The sequence below is a fragment of the Protopterus annectens genome, chromosome 1.part0 (genome assembly GCF_019279795.1).
Source record: "Protopterus annectens isolate FY-2018-M chromosome 1.part0, PAN1.0, whole genome shotgun sequence".
In the NCBI taxonomy this organism is placed as follows: Eukaryota; Metazoa; Chordata; order Ceratodontiformes; family Protopteridae; genus Protopterus; species Protopterus annectens.
Window position 1 is genome coordinate 1,709,004,227 of NC_056725.1, and position 16,623 is coordinate 1,709,020,849.

General features: G+C 39.5%; 1 protein-coding gene across 1 annotated transcript in view; it reads right to left on the bottom strand.

Annotated features, from left to right (window-relative positions):
- SHPRH (SNF2 histone linker PHD RING helicase) overlaps positions 1-16,623 on the bottom strand; it is a 1,609,144-nt gene that overhangs the window by 35,710 nt on the left and 1,556,811 nt on the right. The window contains exon 29 of the mRNA XM_044068807.1: positions 1,536-1,616. Within this exon, the coding sequence (XP_043924742.1) occupies positions 1,536-1,616 (81 nt within the window). The remainder of the gene's footprint in view (positions 1-1,535; positions 1,617-16,623) is intronic.

Here is a 16,623-nt window from a genome sequence, read left to right on the forward strand (position 1 = left end):
CCCAGGAATCTGGCACCTTAGCCAGACTAAGGGGTAAAATGTCTTCCACAGCCTAATCTGAGCCATACAAGAATGGCAGATTATGTAAAGTCCCTCAAACTGATAAATACCTTTTTTTCTAATCTCAAATCAGATCCTGCAGCTATTCCATTAAGAATATATGCTGCCATAACAAGGATTGGAAAGCTGTTGATGGATTTGGGAAGAAAGCTTATTCGTCTGCTACTTTAACCTTCAGCAGATCTTCCCAACAGTAGCAGAGGATGGGCATAACTCTTGGTCCTTAGCAGCTTCTGGAGGAGGTACGCTGTGGAACTGAGACAATGATGAGGTATCTAGTTTGGCCACAGCTGAGTCACCCATCTGCAGCTGAGGCAGTGAGGGAGCAAGCTTGACAACCAAAGACTTCTGAGAAAGTATCTTCTTCTTGCAGATGGGAGAGGAAAGAACCAGTCAGATGAATAAATGCTCCATGGTTAGCTGGAAAAACAGCCTGGCCAACAGGTAGTGGAGCCTGGAAGAGTCAGTAAACCTCCTGACAAAAAATAAAACTTATTTTATTTTGATGGAAAAAAATTACTGTTAATTCCTAAAATCAGTACCTCTTTTACCTACAATTTTTCTACTCCAAAATTTTAAATCATTAAATGATTTTTACATAGTTTTCAAACAAATATTCTTCAAGAAACAAAGACCTACTTCATGACAAAATATCAAGTGATAGTTCAGTTTGTTTAGATAAGAATACTTTTTTTTTTCAAAATAATGAAGTGGAAGGTTTTCCCAGAAAAGTAAAGTGCCCAGCCTTGAAGGAACACATGCTAACTGTCGAAACCACATAGCTATCAGGGAGACAACACCTTGCTGGCAAGAAATTTTTTAAAGACTTAGCATCTTAACCACTGACTTTATACAGCTCTACCCAAACCTGACAGTGGTTAGGGACATGGAAGGTGTTCATATCCTTGGCAGGATATAACCTGTACAGCTTAGGCTACTACAACAGTGATCTAATGATAAGCATAAACGTTTACATGTTTGTGAAGCACTGTGCTACTAATATTTAAGCCTACTCATCTGAAGTCATTCACCTGTTACACCACAGAAGAGGAGTTCTATAGTGTTAGCAATTGTTTATATACCTGACTGTGCAATGGCAGGAAACAGCTGACAGAGAAAAAACTTAAATAACTGCCTTGAACACTTCATACCAAAATTCTACAGTTAATTATAACCCATATCTGCAACCAGTTAGTTAAAATGGGTAGATGAACTATTTCCTATTCAGATACACAAGAAAATAAGTAATTATTATACATACTCTAATAAATGTAAAATCCAAACTGAAAAAAATATGACTGCCCATGTTATAAGTGCAATAAGGTAGTTAGTTCAAGCAACCCTGGGCATGCAGTACTACTCACATTCTCGGTGCTTTTTAACTTATACACACACAAACACAGACCCACACATACTTGTAATAGATCTTTGACTGTCTTTTTGATTACATAATAATACGTTAAAGAAATTCTTGCCTTCTATCAGCTGTTTTAAGCATGGACTGCATTCTTTCTTCTATTGTTGCTTTTATCAGAAATCTGTGCACAAATGTAGGCCTGTGGAGGAAAAAAAAGGAAAAACAGGTGAAACAATATGCATTTCAAACACTTTCACCTAAGTTGATTTATGTGTTTCCTTTGCTTTTACTTATGTGCTTTATAAGTGTAAGGACATGCAAGTCCTAAGACCTTGGAAACAGTAACCTTTGATTATCACGAACCTACTTCTTAGAACATGGCTTTAGAAACACATAACACTGTTACAGACATGACTACAGCTATGACTACAGTCTAAAAGAGTTCAAAATAACTATCTACAGAGTCCAACATTTTGCATTTCTCAGGATTCCCGTCTTTTATATATATGCCCAAGTGTTGTCACGTTATAAACCACACCATCCATCAAGTTTAACTTCCAAAAAGGTGTTGAAATTTAGAATAGGCCTCCATCTTCCCTCTTTTCCGAGAGCCAAGAATAATCTTGAGTGGAAATCTTTTCCCTGGGCCTGTAGAGAAACTGGTTCGATAGTCCCTTTGGACAGCAGGATGTGAATTGAGGGAGACAGAGATTGATTTGGCAATAGGGGAACTTCTTTCTAACACATTCTATAACTGTTCTTTATGATGGACAAGACCCATTTGTCTGTAGTAATGCATTTCCAGGCTGGAGGAGACAGAATGAGCCTTTGGGACAGAGGGATGTGTGGACCAAAGTGTGTTGGGGGGGCAGGCAGACAGTAGCTGGTCTCTATATATAAAGAGACTTTTTCAGGCTTGAACGCCTGCAGAGGTTTCCCTTGATATTTTTTCTTTGTACATTTTTTAATCATTTGGGGGAAGAGGTTTTTGTTCACTACAAGCAAATGCAATGGGTTTGTATGCATAGTTCATTGGGTATCTAGAGACTGATGCAAGAAAAATCTACTTGATTTCCTGCATGACTTTGCCTTTTTTCTGCAAGGATTTAAACAGTTTAGCAGCACAGCAGGACACTTTGAAGAAGGGAGTCTAAACATTTGGCCTTGATATCTTCAGGGAGGGACTGCAGGCAAAGCCAAGCACTACTTGCAGACGGCCAAACTGGTGTCAGGAGCTCGTATCATAACTGTATTTAATGGAGTATCTGGCTACTTGGGTGGCATTACTGAGCACAGACACAGCCTGGACTTTATGTTCAGAATCATCAAAGTCAGCCAGAGTCTTACTCAGATTTCCCGAAATAGATAATAAATATTTAGTCATTTGTGTGTGATAGTTTAGAGCTCTAATACCAGTGGCAGAAGTACAGACTTTTGCCTATACCTGTCTATGACCCAACTGTTTCTATCGGATAGGAGCATGCTGACTATAGCGACGAGGTTGATGGGCTTATCTGTAGAGAGAGGGAAAACTGAAGGGAATTCTATTGGATTTTTGTACTGGAATTTCACTTCCTCAGTCACCTTCTATTGTAGATGACTCTGAGTAGGCTTAGTAGATGTGGAAGCATAAACATCCAAAAGGGATTTCAAGACAGAGGGCACAACTGAAGGATTAGAGGTCCCTTCTTCCAATAATTTATATTACCTTTTCTGTAGGTCTGAGACCTGTTTAGTGTCCCACTTGTAATGCTGCATCATCCAGGAGATTGTTTCCCCAAAGGAAATTTCTTCCAGTGGGGAATCTGGCAAAAATGTATCATCATCTGAGGCCCTGGCAGTGGCAGCAGCACAATGATGTGGTAACCAACATTAGCAAAGGTTTAACATTTGCACGGGTGGCAAGATATTCAGAGGATCCTATACCCATATGTCCGCGGGCTGAGGTAATCCACCATAGCACACAGAGCAGCTTGAAGGTTTTTTCCTTTGGTACCCCAGATAGAAGTCAAGTTATCCTCAACAGAATAATCCACAGGTATTCTAATACTGTAGCACGGATCTAAGGAAGGACATCTGGGGAAATCTGTGAAATAGTTATAACTGTTGGTGGAGTAAAATTTGCATTCAGAACTCTTCTCTGTGATCTAATAACACTTAAGTGTAGAACAGGTCGGTTTGGGCTAGCATCCTCAGCATCTAATAGTATACAAAGATGATGCCTCCCTCAGGGAAAAGCAACACATGCAAGTCCGTGCACAGTATCATTAATATAATTAGTATAAGTTGGAAGGGCTTATTACTTGCCTACTGTAAATGCTACAGTTTTTTACATCGAACAATTTTTATCTCTTTAATGTAGCTAGTTCATTTTAACATGATGTAGGTAATGACTCTCAATGCTAAAATGTATTTTGTCTGTTTAACTGCTGAGTTGTATCGTGTCTGTTTTACATTCCTGTCACATTAGCTGGATTTTGCTGTTACAATGTGCCGTTATCAGTTTTTACTACTATGTATTAAATTCTAGTATGTTCTGTTAATATATATGGAGCTTTTCTCCCCAGGCCTCCGCTGTAAATGGACCCATCCGGTTAGACTATCTCGGTAAACAAATGTAAAATAAATAAAAAAATGTTATTACAGCATGCACTGTAATATATCTCAGTGCAGTGAAAGTAATCGAGCAACACACTATCTTCACAGCCGGTTTCATGCTAATCCCTTGGTTTGGATACTAGGCTTGCTCAGCCGCATAATCAGCTCAACATCCATAAAATAACCATAATGCCATTCAACCTAACAAACCACCAGGACACCTAAAACTTAAAATAAGCCTAAGAAACTAAAAGAAGGAAATGTAGACAAAGAGTGTTGCCTTTACTGGAAGGACAAGAATGACGACAATTACTTCCTGCTACCCTGAGTTCTTCAAACAGTCGTACAATGTCACCCATTCCTATCTTTCTGGTAGTTTACAGCCTAAGAGTAGAACAGCAAGTTTCAGACAGCCGGGTCTAATAACTAGTGCAGCAAAACATCCAGCTCACCTTACAAACGTATCCCAGTTTGTAACACTCAATGAAAGTGTTACAGAACAATGCTCTTCCTTCATTGACATTGTCCAATGAAACCTCTCTAAATGCCTGCAAAGACAGCAACAGAATGCACTCAAACAGGCTTCAATTCAGTCCTTTAAAAAATGCTTCTCATCAGGCATATATGTGCTATGTCTTTCAACCTGAAAATGTAGCCGTCTCCTAGGGTCCATAAAACCCAAACTCCTTTACAAAAGTTTGAAGGTTTTGAAAATGACAATAAAAGTAAACAAATACACGTAACAATCAAATGCTTAGTGTACCCAGCTAGCCTGTCTTAACCGTAGAGCTTTCTCCTTGTCTGGCTGGGAAGTGGCCTGACATAAACAAAGTTGCCAAAATTAGACTACTGTTTCTATCTGTTACTCCTTCACAATGCTGCAATGCTCAGCTGAATTAGTCAGGTCTTTCTTGGCTAGATTTTGATGCTGACATCAAACAGAACATGAATGTTGTTTTAGCTCTTCCCATCCTACTACTGACTGGACCTTGGTCCTAAGAAGCTTACTAAATCAAGCCTGGAGGTCTTTAGTCCTGTAATGTTTCCAACAAGTATGGGCTTTTTGAGGATGGATGTTTCTTCACTTTAATTAAGAGAGGCCTTTGCAAAAAAAGCCCATGTTAAATCTTAATACTGAAAACAATTGCCCACGCGCAGCCTTTGCGTTTATAGGTAGAATTATTGAGAAAGTGGCTTACAGGAATGCACTCATTTGACGTCTCATCTCTTGAATACCCATCGGTATGGCTTCTGAACTCAACATATTAATTAGGGCTGGAATACACCAGATTAAATGAAGTACTTTGAAATAGCTTTTAAATTGCATGATATTCGAGCTCTCCCGGAGCTGACTGGGTAGTGCATTCCACAGGAGTAGGGCCTTGAATGACACAAAGACAACAGACTTGATGACCATAACCACATCCAGGGAAGCACCACTAACCCCTCATGAGCTGTGCACACAGCACAAAAGTGGCTACAGGGAACCAACAGCTCTAACATAACTGCAACCCACATCATATAGGGCTAAGCTTACTAAGACCTTGCACTATACATGCAAAGCTACTGGAAACCAGTGCAGACTCCCCCAAAGCAGAGCTGTAACAAAACTGAGTCTGACAGCTCCAGTCAGCAACTACACTGCTAACAGAAGTCACCTAATGTCAGCACAACAAAACTCAAGATGAAGTGCATAATGGTGCTTCAAAGGGGTAGAGATCACTGTGTTAACCACAGAGTTTCTCTGATGGCCAGGAGTAATTAACCTGGGTGGTATTCCTCAAATGAGAAGTTTATTTAACAGCAATTGTCACTGGCTTGTTGACAGATTTCGCAAATATTCAAATCATGATGGAACTGACAATGTTCAAAGCGAAGGACAGGCGAAGATGAGTATCATCAGCATAAGTGAGACACCTGAGACCGCTCCTTTGAATGCCTTCTCCTAGAGGAAGCATGTAAACAGCAAACAACATTATGCAGCCCTGCAGAATACAATACTGCAGACGGCAACTCTCAGGATTAATTCCACAAATCACCCTATTCTACAAGTATCATTTAGGTAGGTGGGAAACCAGTCAAGAATTATACAAGAAAGTCCCTAACAGTAGCACTTGGGCTCTAAAAGGTTATCATAAGTCCACAGTTTAACAAACTTTAAAGAGATCAAAGAGGACAAATAAGAATAACATCAAACATCTTTCACCATTAAAACCCTGACAAAGTTGGCCTATACCCTAAAAAACATGAAGCCTAAATGAAAGGAATCAAAGAGGTCATCAGCTCTTTAAAAATTAAGATCTACACAGGCAGCTTTCTTAACTTTTCCAATTAAGAGCAGATCAGAGACAGTATTAAGTTTACAGACTAAGAATAGTACAGATAAGCAAGTTATCTTACTATAACAATAGATGTTTCAATAGATCACTCTTGCAGTAGCATAAAGTATACTGAAGCTTTTGGGTGCCTTCCTTGTGCACCATATGTCTGCTTAAGCATGAAAGCATGCTAGTATAAATAGGACGCATGGGCTATAAATTTCAGAGCTATCTTGCCTCAACAAGGGAAGCTGAAGCCAAAGGATATGTCATGTCAGAGCTACTTCAGTAGATCAAATATACATATAACCGAAATTTACATTAACGAGACGAGAAGATGGCAATTTAAAAAAAATTAACATTTACCATTTTTACACTGATAAGAACAAAAAAACAACTTTGTATGTCAGGCAAGACTTGGAGCTTGTGAATGGAAATCGTGCTATACTGACAGAAACAGCTGCTCCACTTAAACACTGGATTTAAAATAAAAATGTACCTTTTTAAATGTCTTTGAATGCAGATCGCGGTACACTGTGGATCGGTACGTTTAGCCTTTTCTCCACTGTAGTGAGATCTCAGAGCTAGTATATATAATTTGCACCGGGGGGGATCGGGGGTGTAGGGGGCTTGATCCCTTCAAAAACTGGTACAATGTGTCAGGTGTAGTATATGACAGAAAAATGCTAAAGAAGCTTAAAAGTAAGGTGTATAAAACAGTGGTGTGACCAACTCCCTACTGAAATGTTGGCACTCAAAATACCAAGTGCCTGACAAGCCAAAAAAAAAAAGACTGAAAACCAGGAGAAAAGTAAACCTTGAAAATCGCTATTCTCCTTTAAAATTCTTTTTTACAGGGGGGGCAAGATCCCCTGCACCGCCATACTCATATATACCAACCCACAGAAAGAGAATATTCCAAGAAATTGCATCTCAGACTTAGTATATACAAGTCCGATCTTTCGGCCATTCAGTCTCCATGTTTTAGGACTCGCTCTAGTGGGTCCCAACACTTCAAATGGTTACCAGTGTGACCAGTACACTATATGACACTACAATATGTAATGCTACAATAGTACATACATAGTACATGTATGGTACAGAAACCTGGGCAGTGAAGGCAGAGCAGTTGAAGAAATTAAAGGTTATGGAGATGAAGTGCCTGAGAAGGGTGGTAGCATACATTCTGTGGGGAAGATAGAGAAATGAAGACATCATATCAGAAGCCCATTCAGCTATAATTGCAGGCAGGGTCAAAAAAAGTAGTAGTTCAGGCACATGTGCAAGTAAACATAAGATGATTTGGTGAAGAAGATATGGGACAGACAGGAAGAAGGCAACTGGAAACAAGGGCATTCAGCAAAGAGATACATGGACTGTGTCAGAGAAGACCTGCGACAATCAGGCATGACAGAAAAAGAAGGTAGGAGAGTGGCACTGAACCAAGAAAGATGGCAGTAGTTGGCACGACAACCAGATCTCCTGTAGAAAACTGGGAAAAGGGGGTTGATGAGAATGATGATGATGATCTATAATATGAAAAATCTTTTCTCCCTCATTCTTAGGTTGTGGAAAGAAGACATGGAGATGAATAGCTTAGCAAAAATAAATCTGGATACTTCAGGCTTAAAAGATGGATTAGTTCTCAAGATAACGATGTCTTTCTGGAAAATGAGATAAGGTTGATCCACCACAAGAGCTTGCGACTCAAGGCACTCTTTACGGAAGTCAGAGGCAATTAATCTATTTTCCATGTTATAAACTTAAAATCATCCACATAGGCTGGTTCAAATGAATCTAGAATTAACTTTTCCAAACAAAGTTAAGATCCCAAGGAGGAATCACCCATGTTTTCCAGGTGGATGGACATGCAGAACCCCTTTCAAAAACATTTTAACATGGGAATGCATTGAATGTGGAAGACACATGGGTAGACATGCTGAAATAGTTGACAAATGAACCTTGACGGAGGAGTTAAGAAAAAACAGAAGATAACAACTCTCACAAATATTGTAAAACAAGAGAAATACCAGAGCTGTTGGACATGCTATACCTAAAGAAATCCCAATCCCTCCGAGCTACACGCTCTAGGGACCTAAACCTTGTCACCACAATAAACCGGACATGCTGGAGGGATAGATTCCTGTCCCAGTGACTTCCTATACTCTGGAACACGCTACTCATCTATGTCAAGCAAAGTTCCTCATTAGCACTCTTCAAGAAAAATCTTGATAAGTAGATGGGAAATAGGAAATACACCCCGGGGATCACTTCTGTGGCTCTGCTCGACAGGGGTACAGGAAATTAACTTTCTTGTGTGGGGTAAGCCAGGGAACCTTTTTGGCTAGGCTTACTTAGGCCCTTTTGCCGATAGCCTAGTACCTACCTATGAACCAGTCTTAAAAGGGTCCTGGTTCTTCTCTTGGCACCAACTAGAAAATCATTTCCATTTTGTAATGTATGACTTCCTAGCAGCTGGTTTCTTTGTCTCCATTAACATCTTTTGCAGGTCCCCGGAAAACAGATGCCAAAAAGTTTTAAAACTCTATTATCCAGGCAGTTAGCTGAAGATGTTTTGAGTTGTAGTATTTCAAACAACCCCTGTATTGTGTGAGTAAGTCCAGTCTGTAAGAAAGCTCATGGCAATTGCCCTTGGCCATTTCCAAAGGAAGGGAGAACCACTGTTGCCTGGGCCAGAAGGGAGTCACCTTATGATCTTTAGAGAGTCCTTTGTAAGTGGAAAAGGTAGAAAGGCACACAGGAACATTCCTGTCCATGGAAATGAAAATGCATCTATTTTGTACACCTGTTTGCAAGGAATACTGAAGCAGAATTTTGCCAGTTGCTTGTTGTGGATGGGGGCAAAAAGATCTACTTAAGGTGTTCCTCACATATGGATCAAATCCTACATGACTCCCCGATTCAATTTCCAATCATGAGGGACTGTCCGGTCCTACTTAGCTTGCCTGCCACAATATATTGCCATGATGGGATGTAGAGATACCTGCAGAATGAGATTGTGCTAACTGCTATATCCCAGGCTACTAAGAGTAGTCTGTACAGAGGGTAAGATCTGGATCTGTCATTTGTTTATGCACCACATCACTGTGGTGGTGTCTGTAATCGCTCCTTGTAATGGCACACAGGACCACAGATAATTGAAAGAGTTGAGATAATTCGACTTCCAACATCCCTTTGATGTTATTTGTTTGGTTCTGTCCTTTTTGTTTCAAAGACCCTGCAATTCTACTCCCACAGTGACCGCTCCACAAGCATTGTCTGAGGCATCAATAGTTACAGACTGTGCTGGAGCTGGAAGGGAAAAAATGGGAGGCCTGGCTTCAGATAAAACTGCTCTCTCCTTTAAAGCAGTTTCATTTTTAGAAATCTCAGAACTGGAATGTCAGGGGATGTTGATGCTGGAACTGTACAGATTTTAGGTACCACTGAATCCTTCTCATGTAGTGTCTGAATAAAGGCATTACAAGAATCATGGATGCCATCAATCCAAATATCCTGAGAAATTTCGTTGATGAACCCTTGGACTGGGTGGAAAAACTCAAGAATAGATTTAGACACAGATCTAATTTTTTATGCAGAAGAAAAGCTCTTTGAACTAAGGGATCTAGGAGAACCCCCAGGAAAACAATCCTGTGGGAATGAGTCAAACAAAATTCTGAATGTTCTCTTGGAGCTTCTCTCACACACGTGAGATAATGCAGAAAACTGAAAGTGTAATCCAGACACAGAAAATTTTATGAAACATTTGAAATTTGATGTTATTGTAATGTAATAAGGATTACTTAAACCTGGGGTTACTAAGAACCTGAAATAAAAAAATAAGTGGTAACAGGTCATGAAGGCATAACATTTTGAACTTTGGGACATTTACACACTGATTTTAAGATCCAAGATTGGTGTCCAGCAGGCAATCTGATGAAAGGGAGGAAGGGACTCCCGTAGCCATATAAATCCTTGAGATTATCTGCTGCCAAACAGAAATGAAGAGCCAGATTGTGGAGATTTAAAGGCTTGCTTGGGTGGGGGAGGGGTGGTACCATCTGCAGGCAGTTAATCAGACTTGTTGGACTGTTCTTGCTTCTGGGAGGATCCTCCTTTCTTTTCACAGCCCCCTGCCATTGTGCTTTGACAGAAACTTGATGTGTCTGATTATTTTTCTTTTTATAAAAGGGTGCTGATTCTGATGTAAAACCTTTAACAAACTTGGAGAAGGAAGGATGAAGAATCTGATAAACTTCCTGGATCAATTTCCATGCATCATCACACTCTTCTGGACCTCACCGGCAGATGATCAAAAACTAACTTCTCTATCTAAAGGAGACTTCAAAATTTCAACTTCAACATCTTCAGGTAAATTTTGAGCATGTAACCATGCAAATTCTCTTGTAACAGCTCCAGTAGTTCTGAAAGAGGCATTTACTGAATCATGCAGAATTAATGTGGGAATTCATAACATATTTTTTTCTTAGAAGAGGAAAAAACAGCTGTAATGCTCTTCATATTCTCAAAAGATGCAAGCAAAAATTTAACATGCAAGATTGACAACTAAGAATTCTGAAAAATAAGTGTGGCAAAGGAATACATTTTCCCCAAATCTATCAAAAACTTTCCCATTCTTTTCAGAAGGGGAGGGATTAATATTTACTAAATGTTTAGCAACGGCAGGATTTTCCAAATAATTCACTGCAATTAGATGCAAGATCGAAAGACATAACTTGCACAACTGTTGAACTTGTTTATGTCCTTTTTACTTTCTTAGGGGCAACAGGTTAGCTATCAGGCTGAAGTAAAACATCCTCCAATGTTGAAAGTATAAGAGGAACAGGAGTTGGTACCCAAAATTCCATTTGTAACATATCATATTTTAGGGACAATGGAATATTGCCATATTTCCAATGAAAAGTACAGTTGTGTAAAACCTTACCATAACAGTAGATGTCCTTCTGTTCACTATTGCAGTATTCTTCACAGTAGGGATCTCATTCCACGGATACCCCAATGTCCAGCAGAAAGGCTTTCAGACAGATGAACAATGATCATTCAGATTAGTGGCAAAGAAGTTCTAAATAATTGCATCTGTACATCATCTTTATGCCATACATCCTGTACAGGGAACACACCTATGATGTACAGCGCAGGTAGTGTGAAAAGGCTTTGGTATACTGGTCGGGCATTGGGCTATCTTTGGCAGAAGATCCCTACTCTGAAGAATACTGCAACAGTGATATAGAAGGACATCAATTAGTTCATTCTAGACATGGTTTCAGAAAAATAAAATTCTTCTAAAGGAACCTTAGAAAAATGCTGTCCTCGAGCGAACAAAAGTTGTTCCCTCAAAATCAATTCCCTCTTCATTATACTGTGAATCTTCAAAAAAAGAAAAATTCTATTTTCTTTTGGTGCAAAATTAGAACGAGAGGGTCAAAGAAAATCACCTCCCTGTTCATTATACTGGGAATCTTCAAAAAAATATTTTTTCTTTTGGTGCAAAATTAGAGTGAGAGGGGCAAGAAGTCTGAGCAAAGCCCATTAAATCATTCCTGTCTAAAGTAACCTGAGGCAGGGGAAGACAAATGTTTTAACTTTCTTCTTTCTGACAGTAATTTCCACAGAAACAGACGGACTCCTGTCACGCACATCACCTCGACAGGCATCTCAGTCCAACTAGGCTGAGAAACATTCCCCATTCTTTCCTCCAAGATCAAAAAGAATGGTTCTCCCATGCTTGCCAAAGACACTACAACTCTAGCGGACATGAATACTCCTGTCTCCATGGTGGCCGAAGGGACTACAGCAGAGAAATCCAAGGTAGAAGATGAATGGTCTGAGGAACCAGAAATGACAACAGCATTATTATTATTATTATTGTTATTATTATTATCACTATTATTGACATTTGTTGACCAGGAAACTCCACTGGGCCAATGACCTATTTTCAGTGGAGGCCCGGGTAGAAAAGCTCCATACAATCACAGAAATTTTTACATAATATCAGCTTAACTTCGAAAGTCAAGAAAGTTTTTACACAATACAAATTGAAGTAGATATACAAGACAAATACATATTATAGAGGTACACAATACAAGAAAATAAACCTAGTGTGTTATATTTTTAGTAATTCTGTTTATATATTTTCATAAGTAAGAATACTGTTTAATCAATTCTGTTTATTCAGCCACAGAAATAAAGAAAGCAAGAGAGATTGGATATGAAGACAGTGTAAATTGCAACTATATTAAGTTAATAAAAGTATTTATAGTGTATAGTGGCCAAGACATTTAAGGTGGTTTAATTATATGACTACAAGGACAGACAAGGTTATTGAGATAGTGTACTTTTAGTGCAAATGTAAATGTTTTTAAAGAGTCTAGTTGAGTAAGAGAGACAGGGAGCGCATTCCAAAGTTTGGCAATGGTATGGGAATAGAGACATTGTCTAGCTCTTTTGTTGGGTTTAGTTATGGTTAAGAGTTGTTTGTTAGAGAACCTAAGATGCCGACTAGAGGTGTGTGTTTGTATTATAGTTTGAAGGGATGGGCAGAAGTTTGGATTATTTAGTAGTTTGTGGGTGAGAGCAAGTTTGGAGTAATGAGGGAACTCAAACCAGTTTGTAGATTTAAATGGCCAGGTAATGATGTGTACAAGTTGGCATGTTGGGGACAAGCTTGGCTATTTTACAGTAGCGCGACTGCAGTTTGGAGAGATGTGTGTAGGTTAGTGAAAATGGTGCAACCACAGAGGAGGGAGTGTAGAAGTAGACTATTAGCCAGTTTTAACTTTGTAGACTTGACCAAATACAGTTTATGCCTATAGAGTTTACCAAGCTTAAAATGGGTCTTTTTGATTCAGTTCAGTATATGATTCTCAAAGGATAGTCTGTCATCAATTGTGATGGCAAGTAGTTTGGCTGTTTTTACAATTTCAATTTCTGTATTGTTTTGAGAGAATATTTTAAAGTCTAGAGTCAGAGGTTTGGTTGTGAAGAGTCAAAGTTTTGATTTTTTGGGATAAAGTAGCAGTTGAGCTGTGTTAAGCCAGGATTCGATGGAAGTAAATGCATTTTGTATTAACTTTAGGAGATCTGAGATGTTGTTAGAGGATGTAATTATTGTTGAATCATCCGTGTATTTAATGAGTGCACTTTGCAGGGATGCTTTATGGAGATTATTAATAAATATGTTAAAAAGCAAGGGCCCAAGAACAGACCCTTGGGGAATGCCTGTGTTGTTGAGTAGGTAATTGGATTGCTTACTTTGCCATCTAACAGATTGTTTTCTGTTGTGTAGATAGTTATGGAACCAGGATAGCGTGTGTGCGGAGCAGTTTACGGTCTCAAGTCGTAAAAGTAGTTTTGAGTAAGACACTGTACGAAAAGCTTTTGATAGGTCTAGTAGGATCACTGATGTTAGTAGGCCTGCATCAAGAGCTTTGTATACAGTGTTGGTAAATGACAGTAAGACTACTGTTGTGCCGTGTGCTGGATGAAAACCATGTTGAGTGGGTGCGAGTAGGTTATTGTCTGTGACATGTTTTAGCAATTGAGAATGAATACACTTTTCTAAAATTTTAGATAGCGGTGAATGTATGGAGATGGGCCGGTAGTTAGATAGATCACTGGTGTTACCGGCTTTGTGAAGGGGAATAATAATTGAGATTTTCCACAGTTGTGGGACATATGATTCAGAGATTGATCGGTTAATGAGAATGCTAATTGGAAGAGCTACAGTATCTGCTGCAAGTTTTAGGTATTCAGCTGGAAGGCCATCAGAAGAGGGGGAGCATGGCTTTACTTTTGAGAGCAGTTTACGAATTTGAGAGGTGAGTACTGGTTGTAATGTAAACAGAGGAGTGGATGGGTTTTTGTTGGAATTGCAACTGATGTGGGGGAAGTCATTTATGTTGCCGATTATACTTTTGTTAGTTTTTAGAGAGAAATCCTCAACAAGTTTTTGGATACTATCAATAAAATGCGAATTGAAGGCTTGGGCAATTTCTTTAGGGTCTTTGTCAGAAGATGTGGAGGGGTTGTGTTGAGTACCAGGATTCAGAAGAGAGGAAACAGAGTTCCAGAACAATTTGGGGTTATTTTGTTGGGTAGTGAGTTCAGTGGAGAAATAGTTTTTTTTTTAATCATTGATGACTTGCTTTTTGGCATTGTACTGTCGCTGATGAAGATTTATAGCCTGTCTTTAAGTGCAAAGGCTGTCTGGAAATGTTCCTCTTTTTGTGACTGGAGGAAGGACTGAGGAACTGGTAGATTGTTTCATAGTGAAACCAAAAATGAAGCCTGAATCCTTAAGTAACACTGACAGAAATGGTTGGCAAAAGAATTAACAAAAAGTAGCACTTTCCTCTAAATAAAAAAGTGAAAGGCCCAGCCTCTAAATGTAAATGTAATTGGATAAAAGTTTTCAGCAGGAAAGCAAAGAGAAATGACAGTTTTTGCATTTTTTTTTCACAAAACCAAAAAATAGCATTTCACGTTTAACTGACAAAAGTCACATGACAGTCCAATAAAACACCCTTTCCTAGCTTAAAATAATTTATTTTACAGAAAAAAGTTAAGCTTGTCAGAAATAAAAAATCTGGAATTTTTTTTTTTTCAACAAAGGGAACTTATCTGCCCAGCAATGGCTAAACACAAACAGACCTTTGATCCTTGAAAGCCCAACAGAGGAGCATTTTTCAGTGGCAGGAAAGCTCTGTAGGGCTTAGCATCCTTCTTCTTCTTCTTTCGGCTTTTCCTGGTTAGGGGTCGCCACAGCTGATCACCTGTCCGCTCATGATTGGCAGTGGAGTTTTACAGTGTCGAGTTGCCAGCCCGGTGCCCAACCTTCCACAGAAGGCACACACACACACACACACACGCTCACACCTAGGGCCAATTTAGAGTGTCCAATCCACCTACAGCATGTCTTTGGGGTGTGGGAGGAAACTGGAGCACCCGGAGGAAACCCACGCGACCACAGGGAGGACATGCAGACTCCGCACAAAAGGCACCCCAACCGAGGATCAAACCGGAGAATCTCTTGCTGTGAGGCGGCAACGCTAACCGCTGCACCACCGTGGCCGCCCCTGTAGGGCTTAGCATCCAAACTACTGATTTTCATCAGCTGTGCTTGAGCTGTCAACAGTTTGATCTTGTGGGGAATGCACTTAAGCTCTGGAAGCTGGCCAGCTGTTATATCCTATGCAGGATATAAACCATGTAGCTAAGGCTACTGTAGCAGTGATCACATGGTGCACTTCAAGACTGATTGAGATCTCATCCAGGCCATGGGTGAACAGAACTAGCAAAAAATATTCTGCATCTGCAAAAGGAGTCAATCTTACACTGCTTACTGAAATTGTGTACAAATCAAATAACCAAGTTGCTGTCTCTAGAATAGCTCTAGAGTTCAATCCTTTTCAAAAGATCCCAGACGTAGCCACAACCCTAGTGGTGTGAAACTTGACCCTCTGAGAAAAGGGCTTTTTCCATGTTGAGTATAACAGAAGAGAATAGCCTGAGACAAACAGCTTCCCTTTTTTCTTGGCTTCACAAGAAATGAAGAGTTGGTCTGAAAACTTCTGCCTTGTCAAAGCAGTACTTGAGTTGCCTGTGGACATCCAAGATGCGCAGAATTCTCTCTCCCTTATTCTTCGGTTTGGTGAAGAGCATAGAGAGGCAAAGAGACTCATTTAATGTAACTTCAGAGTAACCTTGGGCATGAAGCTAGGGTTGATTCTAAATGTCAACCTGTTTTTATGGAAGATCAAAAAGGTCTGGGAAGACACGAGGGCTTAAAATTCAGATACTTAAATAGCTGAAGTCAGAGCAATAAAAAAAGCTGTCTTCCAAGTTAAACATTTTAGGGAAGCACTGGATGCAGGTTCAAAGGATATAGAGTCGACTGCTCTTGTAGAAAATTAAGATACCAAGCTGGAGCCACCGATTTCCTAAAAGTTCAAATATGCAAAATCTCTTTCCAGAACTGCATGATTTGGAATAAGGAAGAAAGGGTGTATTCCAATGGCAGACAAAGAGAAATGGCTGAGATATGCACTTTGACAGATGTGTAAGACAAGCCTGAATGAGAAATTCACACAGGTACTGGTGAACTAAAGCTCTCACCTAGGATGGAGCCTGATCTCTACTGTTACACCAACTAGAAAATCTCTGAGTTTGCTAATATGACTTTCTAATAGCAGGTTTTCCAGCCTCTCTTAAATTCTCCACATTATCTGAAAAAAAAGGTATTTAAATGGTAACAAAAAACTATCATTCATA